At 42.3% G+C, this 20346-nt stretch overlaps 1 protein-coding gene across 7 annotated transcripts in view; it reads left to right on the plus strand.

The window, feature by feature from the left end:
* Positions 1-10922, plus strand: part of MID2 (midline 2) — a 134967-nt gene extending 124045 nt beyond the window's left edge. For all 7 annotated transcript variants that reach the window (XM_019824138.3, XM_019824139.3, XM_006943911.4 and 4 more), the window contains exons 8-10: positions 3666-3827; positions 5255-5462; positions 6091-10922. In XM_019824138.3, coding sequence (XP_019679697.2) covers positions 3666-3827; positions 5255-5462; positions 6091-6493 — 773 coding nt within the window. In that variant the 3' untranslated portion in view covers positions 6494-10922. The remainder of the gene's footprint in view (positions 1-3665; positions 3828-5254; positions 5463-6090) is intronic.
* The last annotated feature ends 9424 nt before the right edge of the window (positions 10923-20346 follow it).

Below are 20346 nucleotides of genomic sequence, written 5' to 3' on the forward strand. Positions count from 1 at the left end.
GGCTGAAGTCGGACGCTTAACCGACTGCGCCACCCAGGCGCCCCAATCTTTCTTTGTCTTTAACGACATTGACAGATTTTTTAAATGTCCTTTTATTTCTTTATTATACTATCCCTTATTTTGGGTTTCTCTGAAGTTTCCTCATGATTTATATTCAGACTATGAATTCATTGCTGGAATACCACATGGGATGGGTGTCCTCCTTAGGACATCACATCTCGAGGCACATCATGTCCACTCGCCCTTCATTGGTGATGCTAATTTTGTTCAGCGAGTCAAAGGTGTTGCCTGATTTCTTCATCCTGTAGTTAATGCTTTTCCTTTTGCAACTAATGAGCAATCTGTGTGGTGATAACTTTGAAACAAGGAAACTGTCTTGCTTCCTCATCAAACCCATCTCACCCCCACTCCTGTTTTAGCACCAATCAAAACTCCTTGCCTGGTCCAGTCTTTGCTCTGATGATTACAAAATTATAATTTTCCAAAGGAGGATCCCCTCCCACTTTTACAAGTTGACCTTCTACATTCTACTGTAAGCCAAAGCCCCACCCTCTGTCTATTTATCTATTTATCAGTATGGCCTCATGAATTCTCTTTTCAATGGTTTATAATTCTTCACTGCCCTTGCTTATTTGGATGCTCAGGTTGTCCAGGTTTAGCCAGTAAGACTTTGAAGCTTACTCCTGGGTTCTTATATTCTGCCATAATTTTCTTGAATACTTCTTTACTTTCTAGCATAACAAAAGATTCTAAGGTCGTATTCACCTTATCCTGCCCCAGCCTTGAAATCAGCCATTTCTCTAAGGAAACTTGGTTCCTTTTAATTGGAGAATGTTATTATAGAATAAGATCTGGATACTAGAAATACACACATATGCCCATGCACATATGCATGTGCACACACATAATGTACATACGCATGTACTTAACATATGTGCACATATGGATGCCCATATACACACACATATATAGAAATCATGAGTTCGTACCAATGCCTCCAATTCCAGTCCATGTCCACACATTCTTTGTTGCCTTCCCCCATTTGATATTTTTACATTCCTACTTCCACAATGAGAACCTTGGCTCCCAACAACATCAACACATGTACTCATTTGCTTAATCCCATAATAGATCTAACAGTTCCAGAAGTGCTTTGTCCACGCCACTACAAAAACAAACAATAGCTCAGGATTTGTTTTCAGTTCTCCTCCTGCCCCCATCCTTTTGGTGTGGTTGTTTTTCATTTGAAATGCATTTGGGTTCATTTGCTTCAGTTTGCCTTCAGTTTTGGTCCCTGCTCTTCCAATTCATATTGATTTAATTTTAATTTTCTGAATTTGTGAAACAGCAGTGTGTTTCCAAAAGGGAAACCGATACAAGAAAAAAGTGTATTCAAAGGATTGTCATTCTTGGGTCACCTGGGTGGCTCAGTCGGTTGAGCATCTGACTTTGGCTCAGGGCATGATCTCACAGTCTCATGTTTCGTGAGTTCAAACCCTGTGTCGGGCTCTGTGCTGACAGCTCGGAGACTGAAGCCTGCTTTGAGTTCTGTGTCTCCCTCTCTTTCTGCCCCTCCCCTGCTTGCATTCTGTCTGTCTGTCTCTCTCTCTCAAAAATAAACATTAAAAAAAAAAAGAAGTGTCATTTTCACCCCTATCTTTTTAATCCCCTGCCCTCCCCCATCCCTTGTAGCTAACCAACTACAATATTTTCTGGGTTTTCCTTCCTATTGTTATTGGTGTTTTGTAAACAAGCAGATATATGTATGCTCCCTTATTTGCCCTTCTTCCTTGGAAAAAAAGTGTTGTACTATACATGCATGCTCTTTTGCAATTTGTTTTTTTCAGTTAACAGTAAACCCTGGAAATCACTCCATATCAGTTAACAGAGTTCTTCTTCATTCTTTTTTTTAAGCTTATTTAATTAATTAATTTATTTATTCATTTAGATCAGGGGAGGGGCAGAGAGAGAGAGAGGGAGAGAAAGAATCCCAAGCAGGCTCCACGCTGTCATCATGGAGCCCGATGTGAGGCTCGATCTTACAAACCGTGAGATCATGACATGAGCTGAAATTAAGAGTCGGATGCTTAACTGACTGAGCCACCCAGGCACCCCACTCTTCAGTCTTTTTTCATAGCTACATAGTACTTAATTGTGGCATTTGTTTTTTGTTTTGTATTGTTAGAAGTATATCTGGAAGACCATTTATTTCCCTTTTTGTATTAAAGTCTAGTGTGCAGTTTATGATTCATATTGTGAATTGGTACATAGCTAACCAGGCCCTCAAACATTATTCCTGGCCCTTATCCTTATTGTCTTTTCCTGAGCATAACTGAGTGTCTTCACCAGTTATTCTTTTTCTAACATATGTGTTTTCCCTCCTTCATGCTTCTTTTTCTAGTTTTATTTTAGATTTTTTCAACCATCCACCAAATTAATTATAAAACCCTCATGATCAGATCTCTTTCAAACCACTCATGATTACTTTTCATTTTCAACCTCACTAAATCCTTCACTAAGGCTGCATAGAAGTGACTACATTCGCTGTTCATTTTCCTTGCCCATTCCTGTCCATGCTTTGTTAGAATTGTGGTTAAAAAGCAATAAACTGATTGAAAGACAGGTAACAGAAGAGAGAAGCCTGGATAATTCACAAACCAGAACGTCAACCCCTCTTCTACTAACAGTTAGCCAAATACATGTTTTTAATTATGTGCATTTTTCTTGGTTTAAGTCAATGTTTATGGTCTAAAGAGTTTCGAAAGCAGAAACCTAGATCTCTGAGCTTGGGAGGGAAGAAGGTTCCAGGCAACAATGTGTTCCTGGACCACCCAACTTCGAATGAATATTGGAACCAGGAAGGAACAAAAGATGGGTAGTGCCAAGTGGGGAGATGGCAATTTTGCTTTGGTTATCATGCCATCTCCTTGGCTTCCCTATGATACCTCAGAGTCCAGTTAGATTGGGAAGTGAGGGTGAGGATGGGGAGGGTGAGATGAGCCATAAGCCCTGAAAGCTTCACTACCTTGCAGAGACCAAGGAACATTGCTGTCTACCCCATGAGTTGTGACGTAGCGGAGAGAACATTGGCCTAGGGTTAAAGAAACCAGGGTTACACTCTCAGCACCATAACCATCTTTCTGTGGCCTTGGGCAAGTCACCTTCTCTCAATCTTAGCTTCCCTATGTAAAAGGACAGAAACATGGCATTTAGGTGTCCTTTTGGCTCTGAGATTCCATGTTCCTGCGCTGTGCACAGGACTGCTCCACCCATATGAGGCTAGACTCAGCTCTCAGGGGATTGGACCTTTGGCGTAAAGATCCAGAGACTCCATAAAAGTGGTGATTCGGTGATTTTTTTTTTTTTTTTTTTTTTTTTTTTGTATAGTGGCCTTTCCTATATTATTGCGCAAAAAATTGAAGCAACCTAAACTTCACTAGTGGTGACATTCAATTGCCTGGCATAAGTCTAACTCCAAACAAAACAGAAGATATTTATCTCACTGTGTATCCTGGGACTCAAAAGAAAACAAAGTGAAATTAACCTTTCTTTGGTGGTGCGGGGGGGGGGGGGGGTGGGGGAGGCTTTTGATGAATTTTCAGTGTGCTTCTCATCCTATCTCTACTACCTGCCGGTTAATGTCCTTGTCTTTCCCCACCTTACAGGCCTGTATAATTCAGTGGATAGCTGGATGATTGTGCCCAACATTAAACAGAACCACTACACAGTGCATGGACTTCAGAGTGGGACGCGCTACATCTTCATTGTTAAAGCCATAAACCAAGCAGGCAGCCGGAACAGTGAACCTACCCGACTAAAAACAAATAGTATGTTATGGTGTTCCCAAAAGGAGAGATCCGTTTTCCCCTCCGTGCCAGGGAGTACATTTAGCCTGAGCAGGTACCCACAGCAGTGCCAGAGAGCAGAGGCACTGGGTAGAGGAGTTTACCATTTTAGTTGATGCTTTGGGCACGGGCTCCGTTGGTGCCCCTGGGGGATATGTGAGTACAAAGATATACACAAAGTATATGAAGTAGTAGCTGGTGTTTGAGGAGGATGTTAGTCAAGGCTTTTTCTCTGCACCCCATCCCATGCATGGGGAACAGTTGTGTCAAACGGTACTAATTTGCGATGATCTGGTAGAACCCTTCTGCAGAGAAGCCATACCTCTTAGGAATGCTTCTGGATGCAGGTGACTGAAAATCCAACTAACTTAGCTTAACACATAGTATTTTTTTTCTCTTTCTCACAGCAAGAAGTTGGAACGTAGGCAGTTCAGGACTAGTGCGGCAGCTCGTTCTGTGATGTTGTGAAAGATCCAAACTCCTTCTCCCTTTGTGTACTGGCTTATTGTCACATGATCACAGTATGGCCATTTCAGCCTCCAGATGTCTTATTTCCTTTTAAGAGAGGAAGAGGGGGAAGGGGTTGGTACACATGATGGCTATCCCTTTTACTGGGAAAACAGGCACATTGCAGAAGTGTCCCCAAGCTTGTCTGACTTCTGTTTCCCTCTGCTTCCACCTTGTTAGCCACCCCTAGCAGCAAGAGAGGCTAGGAGCTTGAATATTTAGCTTTTTTGGCCTCTATAGTGAAAGTGGGTCACAGAGAAAAAGTAGGGAATGGGTGTTGTGTTGTGTTCGCCAGCAGTGTCAGCCGCAGACCCATGTTGTATAATACAGCTCTTGCCATATCCAGCAGTTGGCTCCTAGTAACTTGTTTTGTCATATGGTTATAAGGAATCCTCTGTCGCGAGTGATCCTACATGACAAATGTTTTCTCTGATTGTTGATGATGATGCAACAGTCACTCTGACAAAGTTACCTAATCATATGTTATTTACATCCCAATTGTAAGAGGGTAAAAAGATTGTCATTACTGAGTTGTTTTTGTTTTTTTGTTCTGCCAGCAACCACCTCATCAGTTCCCCTCACTTTGCCTCACCTCAAATGCTCCTTCCCCTAAAACCCACTCAAATCCCAAATCACCCACTGAAATAAAGCAGAGTAAAAAACACATTTGAGAACATGAGACCCTTTTAATTTGATAACATACGAAGTGGAGGGCAGCTTATTCTTATTTTATTGAAAAGGGTGGCTTCAGGCCTACTTCCTTAATATAATCCAAATAGCACCAACTTGCACTGGCCCACAAATGAGCATGATATCAAGAATCTCCTTGGTAGTGATAGCCCTGAAGGACGAAGATGGAATTCTTAAGTATTTTCTTATGCATTTTTTTCTACTTTTTTCAGGCCAACCCTTTAAACTAGATCCCAAAATGACTCACAAGAAATTGAAGATCTCCAATGATGGGTTGCAGATGGAGAAGGATGAAAGCTCTCTGAAGAAGAGCCATACCCCAGAGAGGTTTAGTGGCACAGGGTGCTATGGGGCAGCAGGAAATATATTCATTGACAGTGGCTGCCACTACTGGGAGGTGGTCATGGGTTCCTCAACATGGTGAGTGGATCCCACTTACAGTTTTTTTCTTCTCCTTTCTCCTGCTGTCAGTTTCCTAGGAGATTCAGTTCCATAGCACAAACGTAGTACCAGTATGTCAAGGTTAAAAGGGATGTGATGAAAACCACTCCTAGAAAAATTGGCCAGCTTTAAACAAAAAAATCTTGGGAAATATACTGGGATCACAGCTGGAAATTACTACAGCATTCTAATTGCTGACTTTGTAAAGCTCTAGTGCTATCAACATTATGGATCTAAATGTAAACTGTTTAGTAAATGAAGAAGTTAAGGATACCTGCTTCTACGGGATATTCTTGTATATCCCATATGGTATCTAGCATAACTCAGATCATTTAAAAAAATTTTTTTTAGTGTTTATTTATTTTTGAGAGAGAGAGAGACAGAGCATGAGCAGGGGAGGAGCAGAGAGAGAGGGAGACACAGAATCCAAAGCAGGGTCCAGGCTCTGAGCTGCCAGCACAGAGCCCGATGCGGGGCTCAAACCCACAAACTGTGAGATCATGACCTGAGCCGAAGTCGGACACTTAACCGACTGAGCCACCCAGGCGCCCCTAACTCAGATCAAATAATGAATGTTTATTTCTTTCTCCTTTCCACTGTCTCACAGGTATGCAATTGGCATTGCCTACAAATCTGCTCCCAAGAATGAATGGATTGGCAAGAATGCCTCCTCATGGGTCTTCTCTCGATGCAATAGTAACTTTGTAGTGAGACATAACAACAAAGAAATGCTGGTGGATGTGCCCCCACAGTTGAAGCGTCTGGGTGTCCTTCTGGATTATGACAACAACATGCTGTCTTTCTATGACCCAGCTAACTCTCTCCATCTTCATACTTTTGATGTGACCTTCATTCTTCCAGTTTGTCCAACATTTACAATCTGGAACAAATCCCTAATGATCCTGTCTGGCTTGCCTGCCCCAGATTTTATTGATTACCCTGAGCGGCAGGAATGCAACTGTAGGCCTCAAGAATCCCCTTATGTTTCTGGGATGAAAGCTTGCCATTAAGTTTCAAGAGAGCATAGAATTCACTGGGTCTACAGTTCAGCAGTTCTTCCCCTCCTAAACCTCAGTTAGTGTCCAATATACAAGATAAAAAATAAAGTTCATCTGAAGCATCCAAAATAACTAGGTATTATAGATTTAATTTTTGTGCACTAAAGCTTGTATCTGAATTAATGTGTTGAGTTTCTCTGAGCAAATTTTCCAAGTAGTCTGGGGTCAAGCCATTGGAGGAGAAATCTAGAGAATACTTCTCATCACTGGAGAATTCAAATTTCCTGATGATTTAGGAGTGTAAATGATACTGGAAGGAATTAGGATAATTCTAAGTAAATAATGTAGAAAGATGCTCTGAACGAGGGGCTAGCCAGCAGGAAAGGCGTGTGTGGGGTATCAGCCTCTCTAGTACTGGTCAATTTGGCCAAGTAGAATTTTGAAGGATCGGATGATCGCATATTATATGTAGTTTTTGATAAAAACCTACCATCAAGGATTTATTGTAAAGTAAAAACACAAATGTGTATATATAATATACATAAAATGAATAAATATGTATTATATATTCATTTTATAATTATATATACATAATAATTTTTTTATTTGCTCGTTTGAGTGAGAAATATACTAGAAGGGAAAAGAAATTATATCGTCCATTTTTGTCCCCAAAGGGAACATCGAAATCAGGCAACAATTCCCCCCTCTCTCCGTTCATCCCTCCCATTCTCCTTCGTGTCACACACACATGCAATAATGACATAGATGGTGGGAAGAGCTCTAAACTGGAGTAGGAAAGATTGGGGGACAAGACTGCACAATAGCCACTAGCGCTGGATAGAAAATTGATCCAATACAAGCATTATGTGTAGTGCAGTTTCACTGAGGCTGCCTAATGGAAGAGGGTCATCTGAATTGTTAAAAATTCTTCACAGAATATCTCAAAGAAATATAGCTTTATTACTCTGAAGTACATACAGTTACTAGAATTAGGCTAAAAAAAGAGTTGCATAATAATGGATGTTCTTTAGGAACTTTATTTACTTAATCCGTGAGAATGGAGTGTTCTAGCTGCAACAACAATTTGCATATAAAGGCACTTGTATTTTCAGATAAAACACTTCCGAAGTGCTTCAGAATGCCTGCGAACAGTCTGTTTTCTTAAACAGGTTAAATAATCATTCCTCTTGCAATCTTGTTTACACTATCCATCTGCTTAGCCAACCCCTCATGGCAAATGCAGTTTGTCATCACTGTTGTTGAGGGGCATCAAGTTTATGGTCTGTGCTTTTGTCACTTCCACTGCAGAGATTGGGGATGTCAGAACCAGAGCTTTCTCCTTCCCAGGAGAAGAGTCTCCAGGCTTTAAGGAGTCTACTTCTTCGGAGCTGTGAAAAGACTACTTTTGTACAAAATGGTAGCTGTAACAAGCCACCAGATTGGAGCCTTGAAACAATGCCAAAACTTCTCCCTTCTTCCTTTCCACTATCTTGGTGGATGTTAATTCATTAATTCATTCAACAAACTACCACATGCTGGGTACCGCTCTGCTGCCGATATATTGATAAAACACAGTCCCTTGCTGTCAAATGCCTTACTATTCTGTAGGAGAGACAAATAATCTATATAACCCCCCTAAATAACAGCTTTGTATTGTTTTTTTCACCTAACATGGAAAGCAAGACTGATGCAAGTACAGATGGCAGGCTCAAACTTAGGCATCTGGTAGCAAAGTCCGCTTTTTTTGTTTTAAAAAACCGTATGTAATTTCTGCTGATTAGGAAATGAGCAACCTCAGTAAGATCCAGTAGTGCTGGGAAATAGCACTTTGGACTAAAATAATCCTAGTTCTTCTGCCATTTACTAGCGGTGGGACTAGGGTAAGTTACTTCACTTCTCTGAGCCTCTGTTTCCTCTTCCGTAAAATAATACCTACCTCACAAGGCTGTTGCAAAGATTTAAAAAGATAGCACATGTAAACTGCCTAGCATAGCACCTGGCATTTAGTGAAGTGCACAAGGAATATTAACCTCCTCTTCCCAGCCCCAGCCCCATTACACTGTAGTGGTGCTTTATAATGTATGCCTTTCATCTCTAAGTTACTCTGGTCTCTCCTCTAGGGCTTATCCCCCAGTTTTTAAACACAAGTTATTCCCCACACCCCTTCCTAAAACCTCTCACTGGCTCCCATAGCATTCAGTAGAAGGTCCCATTTACATGGGGTTTGGCTTTTCAGGTCCCTGTTGGCTTTCCTAGCTTCACCTTTTGCCATTTCCCTCCTTACAGTCGTTACTCTGGACAAGGTCAATTACTCACATGGGTTGTTCTCTGGGCCTGGAATGGAGACATTATTGACAGTTTTGATGCCCAGAGTAAACAGGAATTGTTCTTAAATTAAGGGAATAGTGTGAAGATGCTATAAATGCAGAGCACTCCACCTCTGCCTGGACCAATTTCCTCTACCTGATCCTCAGCTCTCCCAAGCTATTCATTTGTTTTTTTTTTGTGCCCTTTAGGTTTTGGTGGCCTGGGACAAAGCTTCAACTTCTCCCACCTTATTTTTGACCTTAGCCTAGACTACCTTTCCCCACCCTGACCCCTCTCAACCAAATTAACTCCTGACGCCCTTGCCTGGGGTATGTTCTCTTCTGAGCTTCCGTGGCACCTTTGAGTGTTCTTCCCTTCTCAGCAATAATCACACTGTATAGTGGTGTTTTTCAGTGTGGTCCTCAGGCCACCTGTTAGAGCCACCTTTGGTGTTTGTTAAAACAGTTTATTCCTAGACCCCACTCCTGATCTACTTAATTAGACTATTTGGGCACATAGGTGGAATTTGACATTTTCAACAAGTTCCCAGGTGATTCTGATGCACACAAAAGTCTAATGTATAATGATCATCTTCCCTACTAGACTGTGAATACCTTGAGGGCAGGGACTGTGTCTTTTGTTGTTGTATTTTTAATACTTGGCATGGTGTGTGGAACAGAGTAGCTGCCTAATGTTTATTGAATGAATGTATGAATGAACGAATGAATTATCAAAAGTTTCCCTGTTGTAGTCTGATATCCATACTGGTGTTTGTTATTTCCTGGGCAGAAAAGCTTGGTTACTTCTCCATTTGGGCTATATTGATATTATTTTGCAAATGCCCCAGGACTCATGCATATAAATGAGTGTTGTCTGCCTCAAAAGCCCTTTGGAAGTTAACTTGGGGAATTGTCTAGAGCATGTGGCACCATTCTTTGCAAAAACTTTTCAGTCTTTTTGAACTTCATTCTTTGAAGATGGATTTAAGTTTTGGTTATAGCCCCAAATCACTCAGAGGTTAGCCTACTGAATAATGTAGGAAATTAAACTGGGCTTGAGGTAAGCAATGAAGTTTCTGAGACAAATAACGGAAAGTGCTTTTCAAGAAACAACATGGTGGCAAAGTATTCAGTGGGGGTGTGGTGAGTCCCAGATACTTCAAGGCTTTCCTAGATAATGGCAATGCTAGGGACCATAAGAGAAGCCATTGACTACCTCTAGCTGAACCCAGTCGGACAAAGGGAATAGGACCTGTATTTAACATCTTCAAGGAAGGTGACTTCTTCAGTTTTCATTGTTGTTGCCCTACTCAAACTATTCTCCTACAATCCTTTCTGCTAGCAAATTATTCTTTCTGTCTGCAACTTATGCTTGTTTCCACTTTTTATATTGTCTTACTGAAGAAAGCACAAAAATAATCAAAATAAAGTTAAACCTGTTTTAAGAATATGAAAGAAATTTTAATGCCACATTGGAGTTGTGACTACTTGTAAGGATTCCTGATCTGTATGTGTTTTTATCATGTAATCACATTGTGTAACTTTGGATGCAGTGAAATTCAGATTTCAACAAAACCACTTATATGTTCTTTTCAGCTAAAAATACACTAGGTGAATTTTCTAAGCTTCCATGGTTTACATATTTATATATGACTACCTGGATGGAGCAATCCATGGATGGACTTTTTGATTAGCTCAAATATTTGATACCCTTTCCTCTACAGAATAGAGAGTGTGAGGCTGACAGATAAGAACCACTCCCATGCTTCTTTCAATTCCTGAAGCCAATTGCAGCCTCAGAGCCATTGGCTGTATTTGGCCGTGTTATTACAGGTTGGCCAGTTGACTGCCATCAGGTCAGGTAAAACTGCCTTTTACAGTCTGGTCGGCCATCTTCAGACATATTCTCTGTTGTTGTTGTTGGCTAGAATATTTATTAGACTAATGTTGGACTATTTTTTATCAAATATTTTAACCCAGGCTTGTTTGTACTGGAAGCTCTGGACCAATAGCGTCTCTTCTAGTGACAGAAATCTGAGCATATGCAGATTATTACACAACCTCATCCCTCTAAAATATCCCAGCCCATCCAAAATGCTATATTATGAATTAAATAAATATATATGTATTCATGAGTTCTTGATTGTCTCTCACTGGAGTTTAAATTGGGGGGAACATTGAAATGAAGATGGCCATGGGCTACTGGAATTATCTAAATGACTTGGGGGAAATCAATTATCATATACTAGGTAGAGATTTGGGTAGAGAAGACCCAGGGTGGGGGGGGGTGTCTAGAAATTGAGATCCAGTCATGCAGACTGGTTTGAGGAGCTGGCAACAGTCAGGAAGACTAAATAAATGAAGGTCTAAGGCCCAAGGAGACATGCACATTAAGTTTCAGGGATTGAAGCAGAAGGTGGGAATTAAGGAAGAATAAAGAAAATCCCAGTGCTGGAACCTATTGGTTAAGGTCAGAGTAGGGTCAGAAGTGACTTGAAACAGTTTGTCAGACCATGGGCTTATAGAAACTATGGCCCCAAAGCAAGAAGATTAAAATATAATAGAGGCAAGAATTTGGAGTACCAGGGGTTTAGTGGTTTTACTGGAGAGCAGTCTAGGCGAAGGGCAAATATGGGGCTATTACCCACAGCTAGGATTGCATATGTTTTTTGAGGACGTAAAGTTTGGAAGTCTGTTTTATACGTTAGGCCAGAGAAGATATGGAGCCCTTTATGTTTGCCTACCTAGGAATAGGGTTGGTCCTGGAGTCCCAGTGAAACTGAGCCTGCAGGTGGGGGTGAGGTGGTATATTATAAAGATTAGGAGTAACAGAGGCCAAGTAGGTTGTTACATGGACGTTGGAAATGTATATAGCATAACAGTTAATGAGAATGACTCTCCTTCACTGTGAATTTCCAGGGGTGGAGGATCAAGGTGGCCTTCCTATAATTGTTGGGCACAATATACAAATTCCAATTGTGACTGGCCTGGACTGGTCATTCAAGAGGCATTCACTCTGTTCCCAGTATTCCACTCATTTCTATGGGGGCATACTAAGATGAAAGAGTATTCGTAACATTTATAATCTAGTGGGGTACCCAATTCAATCGGTCTTCCCAAATAGTTTTTAACCTATAAATGCAAATTGCTCATGGTATCTGAGAAAGGAAGGCATTGGAAGACACGGGTGAGAGTGGCAGCTCTTACCAGACTTGTACATGGGACATACATAGTAAATGCTGACTGAATAGAAGTAGAACCTGATGAGCAGAATAACAAGCAGGCCACCTTGTACACTGTGAAGTTTGTCTTAAGTGAACTTTACACCACCCTCTCAGGCACATAGCTCTGGTCCAGCATTCCCACAACTTCCTCTTTGTAACAGGCAATTTGTTCTAGAAGGCCAGTCTTCAAAGAGAACAATTAGGAGAATTAATAAATTAGCCATCAGTAATGGGCTAGTGGAGGAGTATGGGGAAAATTCACATCCCTTCCAGCTTCTCACTCTAACTCTTCCTTCCTTCTCAGAAAACAAGAAAATGTTAACAAGAACCTTCTAGAGACAATGCTCTTGTTGTCCAACCTGGGGGTGACAAGGTGGGGAGGGTTTGAAAGGGTCAACCAGCGATGTTCTGGTAGCCTTGCAGGGGATATATTTGGGGCCAAGAGGCATCTTTCAAATAATGGAATATAGATGCCAACTCTACTTCCTGTCAGCTTAGCCTCGTACACAGAACACAGGGGATCTGCTACTCCTCCAGCCAGACTGAAGTCCCAGAACATGGTATTTGGGCTGGTATTCTCTTTGATGCACAATGGCAGGAAAAAGGCATTATGATCTACATATCTTTTTGTCCAGCTTAACTCCCCTGGTGATAATGGAGGGTATTATGATATGCCAGAAATGGGAAATTCACAGCAAGCAGCTGTCAAGCACACAAGTCCAAGGCCTGCCTGATTCAGCAGGTAAAGTACAACGAATCATTTTTAGATTCAGTTTATTATTTATACAATGAAAGAAACAGCAGTCAAAGGTTCCTGCTCCTAGTGGAAGGAAGACACTGTAAAAGGGGCCAGAGGACTGCAACGGTAGTCATTGGACATCCCCTTGCTAAGAAGCCAATTTTAGACTTCAGCTAAGTGGCTTTATAGTATGTAGCTCTATTCTGAGAGGGATGAGTCAGGAAGACTCTTATCTCATCAGATCCCAGGAGGTGGGAAGGGATGAAAAATTCTCTTGACAGCCCCCCAGGGGAGTTGGGGGGGATAAGGAGGCAGTGGGAGGTAAGTAGCAGTGGCCTTGAAGCACTTCCTTGCAGACCTCCCATACTCTAGCGTTCTGGGAATATAACAGGTGTTCTGCCAAGACTCAGATTAGTTATGGTTTAAGCCTTTGCCTGCGGGACCTATGTGGAGAGTGTGAGGCTGCCGTGGTGGAGCTGTTCCTCTCTAGCAGCTAGCTGAACACCCAGGTACCTTCCTTGGGGGGAAGCAAAAGGAATCAAAGTCAGAGTCTGTTAAGGAACTCTCTCTCTCTCCTTTCTACTGACCTTCCATTCATGTCCTTTCATTCTCCTCTGTGTCTTTGGGGTTGGGATGGAGTATGGGTAAAAAATTAAAGGAATAACGGGACACACAACGAATTCAGACCCTGAAAAATTCAGTACCAAGGCCAGAGAATCCCCAAACCCAAGTCCTTTGCTATCTCTGGCTCTTTGTTTTTCAACCACAAATTGAAATGTATGAGTAATTTCTACAGTCGCTTTTAGCTCTAACACTATGCATTTCCTTTTTTTTTAAATTTTTTTTAACGTTTATTTATTTTTGAGACAGAGAGAGACAGAGCATGAATGGGGGAGGGTCAGAGAGAGAGGGAGACACAGAATCTGAAATAGGCTCCAGGCTCTGAGCTGTCAGCACAGAGCCCGACGCAGGGCTCGAACTCACATACCATGAGATCGTGACCTGAGCTGAAGTCGGACGCTTAACCGACTGAGCCACCCAGGCGCCCCACACTATGCATTTCCAAAAACGCAAATTTACTGAATGTAGTGGTAGGAACCTAATCTGCATACCTACCCCAAGAATGTTGGGACATCAGGGCAGATCATCAGGAACCCTATGACTAGAACAGAAAGGTGGATAACATTACAGTTACTTTGGGACCTCCAACAGACTCTCTTTTGAGAGGGCTATACTCCTCTTTACACACTTCTGTTCACTCAGAGCTCCCATGCCAATCTCCCCGACTTACATTTGCCACCATTAATTTTTAGTTTTCCACTTCAGCCCTCTTCTCTTGATTTGTTCACTAACTGTACAAAATACAGATACTGCTCTAGCTAGTCAGGTCTCAGTTTCAAATTTCAGGTCAGCTGCCTGATAGATTTCCATATGTCCACGTAGGAAGTTGCCAAAGACATTACATTTTCTAAGGGCAGAATAGTTCATTTGATACATAAACCAACAGGGGTCTTATGTGTCACCAATCACAGCCTTTCTTCCTCAAACTTCCACAAATACACTCCTTACATGGAAGAGAGAGGGTCTTGGCATTTATCATGCAATTACTCATTTATTCATTCATTCGACAAATAATTTACTGATAGACTCTTTGTCAGGTGTTGGAGTTCAGTGATGACCGTAACACATAGTCTGTGCCCTCATAGAACTCATTATCTAGAGGGGTGACAGACCATCGATGAATGAATCTTGTAATAGGAGCTATCACTGACTGCTTACAGTGTCCTTGACACTATTCTAAGCACTTGAAATGTAGTAACTAATTTAATCCTTCCAGCAATCCTAAAAGGTAAAGACTATTATTGGCTCCATAGAACATGAAGAGTTAATCCCTGTGCCCTTGCCCAGACCTGTAGATTTGGTGGTGCCTCGTGAGCTGCTAGCACGGGTCTTGGCCTTAGCTACCTTGGGCACGGGGTAAAACGAGTTTAATGCCCAGCACCTCAGAAATGATCCCGCCCAGTGGCTCCAGGATTTGGGGTTGACCAGGAAGTAGTCCCAGGACTGTGCCACGGTTTTCCCTTTCTTTTTTCATCCCCTTTCCCTCCCGCCCCCTGGTGCCCCCCCCCCATTTCCAGGACAGCCCCTCCCTCTGAGCCGCCTCTTCTCTGACTCATTTCCCCTTCCCCGCCCCAAAGACCTTGGCTTTCTCTCCGTGTCCCTTTCCTCTGGCAGGAAATAGAGGAAGGGCTAACTGGCTTTGGGAACCAGGTGAGCGCTTTTCCCAGGGGATGAGAAATGCTCCCTCCCCTTCCCCCACTTTCAGAGGGACAGGATATCTAGGGGGTTCCTGCAGCCTGAGCGGCCGGCTTTCCAGTCATCTGAAGGCCCCGGTGGCCCAGCATGGGAGGTGCCACACCCCGCACAGTGTCTCCTGGGATGTGAGGAGGGAAGTGGCGGCCCAGTTAGACGAGCCGACAGGGCTATCGCGGGCTGAGCGGAGCTCCCGGGTGGGGAACTCGCCGCGCGCTGCCCTAGATGCTGGGCGGGGGTGGCCAGCCCCACAGCCCCCTAGGAGCCCCAGCTGGAAGAGGGCGATGCGCACGAGTGGCGGGGTGTGAGGGGGTGCCTCTGTGGGGAGGCGCCTGCGTGCGGCCGTGAGTGGGTGGGGAGGGGCGTGAGAGACGCGCGCGTTTGGCGACCTGCAAGGGTGTGTGTGGAGGTGTGCCTGGAGAAGGGCAGCGCGTACGCGGGGCGCGTGCGTGTGGGGGTACGTGCGTGTGGGGTGCTTGCGTGTAGGCGTGCGTCAGGGGGCGGGGTGAACGGAAAGGACAGCTGACTGACGACGGGGGTGGGACGGACACTGCGTGCGTGCGGGACCGAGGTAAAGATGTCGGGGAAGCTCCGGTTCACGGAGCCGAAAGTCCTGACTCTTAACTTTTATTTTTTTGAGGCGGGGAGGGAGGGAGACATGATCTCTTTGAAAATCCGGGAAAACTATTGACCATCTCTTTAAAAAAGAAAGAAAGCACACGGTTTGCATGTAGGCATAGAGGGCTCCTGGGCCCACGGATGGCCATCCGTGGCCCCCAGATTATGGCTTCAAGCGGGGAGAAACCCCAGAATGGCCACTTAGGGATTGGCCATCGGGTCTTCGGATTGTGTGAGAGGAGGAAGGGAACAGGTGACGGAGCTCTTGCCTGCTCTCCCTTCGGGACCGCCCCGGGCTCCGTGTAGCTTAGAGGCCGGGTTTGCTGTGCCTCTGGGACCTGGTGGCCCTCAGAGACAGGCGACGGGGCGGGGTCACCCCTCCCCTCATGAACGACTGCAGGAGGGGATCTCATGTCTGTCCCCTGAAGCCCTGGCGAGGAGGGATCTCAGTAGCCTCACACCTGCTAGCCTGTGCCTTGCTAAAGTTGCCACGCAGGGATTAGGATCGCACCCTTGTTTGATTCCCACCCGAGGGTCTCTCCACAGCCAGTGTGGAGTGTGGGAGGGTGACCCCCAAGTTGGCGCTTTTGGGGGAAAATGACTAGAAGGAGAGCAGTGGGCTTGGGTTCTGATACCATTTTTGTCATGAACTAACTTTGGGACCTGAAGCAATTGTCCTCATCTTCCTGGGTGTCACTTTCCTCACTTAAAAAACGGGATAGTAGCTCACGGAGTTGTTGCAAGTGTAATTAAGATTACAGTAAATTCCCAGCACACGGAAGCATTTAGTAAATGGCAGCATAAGTAGAAATATATATATGTTAAAGTAAACATTAAAGTAAACATTTTATTCTGGAAGAGTGTATTAAACTGATGATTTCTTTTTGGTCTCTTCTAGGCACACCTAGTTGTGCCATCTTCATACAAAGCCCACCAAGCACCATCCTATAAAGTCACACGCCTGAAGTAAGTGGGACTTTAATTTGAATTCTTTGCAACATTGAAGTAGATCATGATTACCCACCATCAACTCTCACCTGGATTGCTGCATTGGTCTTCAACCCTTCACACTTGCCCTCTTCCCTCATATGGTTCATTCTCCATGTCTTTCCCTCTGAGTGACAAAATAATCTACTGGTTCGGAGCATTGGCCTCGAGGTTTGACAGATCTTGTTCATATTCCAGCTCCACCCTACTCCACCACTTTCTGGTCGTGTGACCTTGGACAAGTTCTTTCCCCTCTTTAAGAATCCTTCCCCCACGCCAAAAAAAAAAAAAATCCTTTCCCTTATCTGTAAGAGTGGAAAATGATAGTCTTTACCTCATACATAGGAGTTGCGACAAGTTACAGAGATAATGCATGCAGAATGGGCCATAGTAACTTTTCAGTAAATGGTAGCTTAAAAATGGTAAGGACAGTGAGGCTGCTAACAAGAGAGTGGTTGCAGTGGTGTACCATGGCGTCTAGACTGGCTACAGAGTAAAGCATTGAGGTGGTAATGAGCTGGAGAATGGAAGAAGTCAAAGAATGGGAGATCTTGATGAGAATGAGGAGTAGGTACTCTTCTGAGAACCAAGAAGTAATAAGGGTGGGAGGTTGTAGCCAGAGACTGACAGAGTGGAGTCCAGGAATTCTCAAGTGAACAGTCGCATGTTTAGCAGGTAGTCTGGAACTCTAATGGCTAGAAATTGCATGTGAAATGATGTGATCAGAGATTGTAGAAATAGAGATCAAGGGGCAGTGAGGCTGAAGCTTTGGGTGAGTCATCCATAGTCATGATGAATGGCATGGGTTGGAATGGAGAGGAAAATGGAGCTAGTGCCAAAGCCAAGGTCTACCCTGATTAACAGGGGACTATCATCTATTTTACAGATATTTACTGAACCCTTGTTAGATGCCAGGATATAACAAGACAGACAAAAATCCTGCTGTCATGGAGCTTCCAGTCTAGTAGGAGTGGTAATTGGCATTAATAATTCCACCCTATAAATAGATGAAGGCAAACTGTGAGAAAAGCTATGAAGGAAAAAGATGGGTTCTCTAAGGGCTTATAGCAGGAGGACCTGACCAAAAGATTGGGGAAGGCTTCTCTGAAGAGGTGATGAGAACTGAAGGATGAATTGGGGTAGATGGAGGTGGATGAGGGGTGCATGGAGGAAGTGTCCCAGGTAGAGGAAATAAATAGTATGTGCGGAGATCTGAAGCTAGAACATGTATAAGGGACTTGAAGAACTGGAAAGCATCTCCTATGACTAGAGTGTATTAAGGAAGGGAGAGAGTATTGTGAGCTGAGGCTGAATGGCAGTCCTACTGAATTATTTTAGGCTTTATTCTAGGAGCAAAGTGAATACTTTATTAAAGGGTGTTGATTAGGTGAATGACATAATCAGATTTCTCTGTATTTGTATGTTAATTCTCCCTGCCCCAGTTTTATTGAGATATGATTGATATATAACATTGGGGAAGTTTAAGGTGTATAACGTAATAATTTGATATATGTTTATATTGCAAAATTATTACAGTATTTCTTAAGTAATACATAACTATATGCTCGTTGATTATAAAAAATAATCAAACACGGAATTATGTAAATTGTGAAAGTCTAGTTTGTATTTTGTGTGTGTACATTAGAATTTATGTATGTATATACACACATATAATGTATACATTATTGTAGTACATATAGTATAATACTACAGTATATATAGTACATATAATATATAGTATACTATATATAATATATAATATATAATATATAACTATATTATAGATATAAATACATGTGTATATATGTATGTATATATACTATAGCAACTGTTTTTTCTACTTAACAATGTGCCTTTGGCTTTATACATTTCTTTCTTTCTTTCTTTCTTTCTTTCTTTCTTTCTTTCTTTCATTTTTAATGATTTTTTAAGTTTATTTATTTATTTTGAAAGAGACAGACAGCAAGAGTGGGGGAGGGGCAGAGAGAGAGGGGGACACAGAATCTAAAGCAGGCTTGAGGCTGTCAGCCCTCAGCACAGAACCTGACGCAGGGCTCGAACTCACGAGCTGTGAGATCATGACCTGAGCTGAAGTCAGATGCCTAGCTGACCAAGCCACCCAGGTGCCCCTCCATGTCTTTATTTTTTAATTCCTCAATAATAAATATTTTCACGGTAAAAGATCAGAACAATATACAGGTATATAGAGAGTAAATCTTGAAACTTGCCTTTCCTGTTCCCTCTCTACTTGCCATCCCATGAAAAAACAAAACAAAACCAAACCATCAACAGTTTGGTAAGTATCCTTTCCATGCATGTATATTAAAAAATAAGTACTTATACACATACAGAATTTTTCACATAACTGGACTCATTCATATTGTTATGCAGCTTTTAAATTTGTTATTGACTTAACTTATTGACTTAATTCACATATGACACATGAATTCATATATTTTTCTTTTTTAAGTTTATTTATTTATTTTGAGAGAGAGAGAATGAACAGGAGAGGGGCAGAGAGAGAGGGAGAGATTCCCAAACAGGCTCCATTTGGAGCCCGATGCAGGGCTTGATCCCATGAACCATGAAATCATGACCTGAGCCAAAATTAAGAGTCAACTGACTAAGCCACCCAGGTGCCCCTATTGTTTTTCTTTCAAAGGATTAGAATGTTACAGGGAAGGCTAAAAAACCTTCTGTCATAATTGATTCCTCCCTGCCTTTCCCCTTCCCTACTCACTATTTGACTTAATTTCTCATAGATCTTTTTTTATTCATTTCTATTCATTCTCTCTCCCTCCCCCCCACACCCCCCACACAGAATATATAGTATTATTTAGTGTTATTAAAAAATATAAATTATATCATGCTTATATGTATTGCTCTGCTACTTGCTACTTTCACCCAACATATGTCTGAGAATTTTTTATATTAATACATATAAATCCAACTTGTCCTTTTTCACTATTGAATAGTGTTCTACAGAATAGATAGGCTGTGAGTTGTGTAGCAATTTCCCTATTGATACGGTTATTTCCAACTTGTTGCTCATACAAAGTGTGCTGCAATGTAAATCCTTATGCATGCCTCTCTCCTTTCTCTGCTGATTTCTTTTTTTTTTAATTTTTTTTAATGTTTATTTCTGAGACACAGAGAGACAGAGCATGAGTGGGGGAGGGGCAGAGAGAGAGGGAGACACAGAATCAGAAGCAGGCTCCAGGCTCTGAACTGTCAGTACAGAGCCTGATGTGGGGCTTGAACCCACAATCCGTGAAGTCATGACCTGAGCTGAAGTCAGTCGCTCAACTGACTGAGCCACCCAGGCACCTCTCTTTGCTGACTTCTAAATGTTGTCTTTAATCAATGCCAGGTTTTTATGCATATTTAGGTTTATTTCAGGATTCTCTATTGGGTTCTACAGATCCATTTGTTTATGCCGGCATTCACACCACATTTTTAATTTCTATAGTTTTATAATGTTTGATATCTGGCTTTTTTCTTCACATTTTTTTGTTATTCTTGCATATTTACTGTTATATGGATATTAGAATGAGATCATCATACGCATATAGAATCTTATTGGCATTTTTGTTGATATTGCATTGAGTTTACAGATTTTACAGGGAGAAGTTACATCTTTACCTTGAGTCTTCCTTTATATGAATAAACATAGTGTGG

Source organism: Felis catus, chromosome X, assembly GCF_018350175.1.
Source record: "Felis catus isolate Fca126 chromosome X, F.catus_Fca126_mat1.0, whole genome shotgun sequence".
NCBI classification, from domain to species: Eukaryota; Metazoa; Chordata; class Mammalia; order Carnivora; family Felidae; genus Felis; species Felis catus.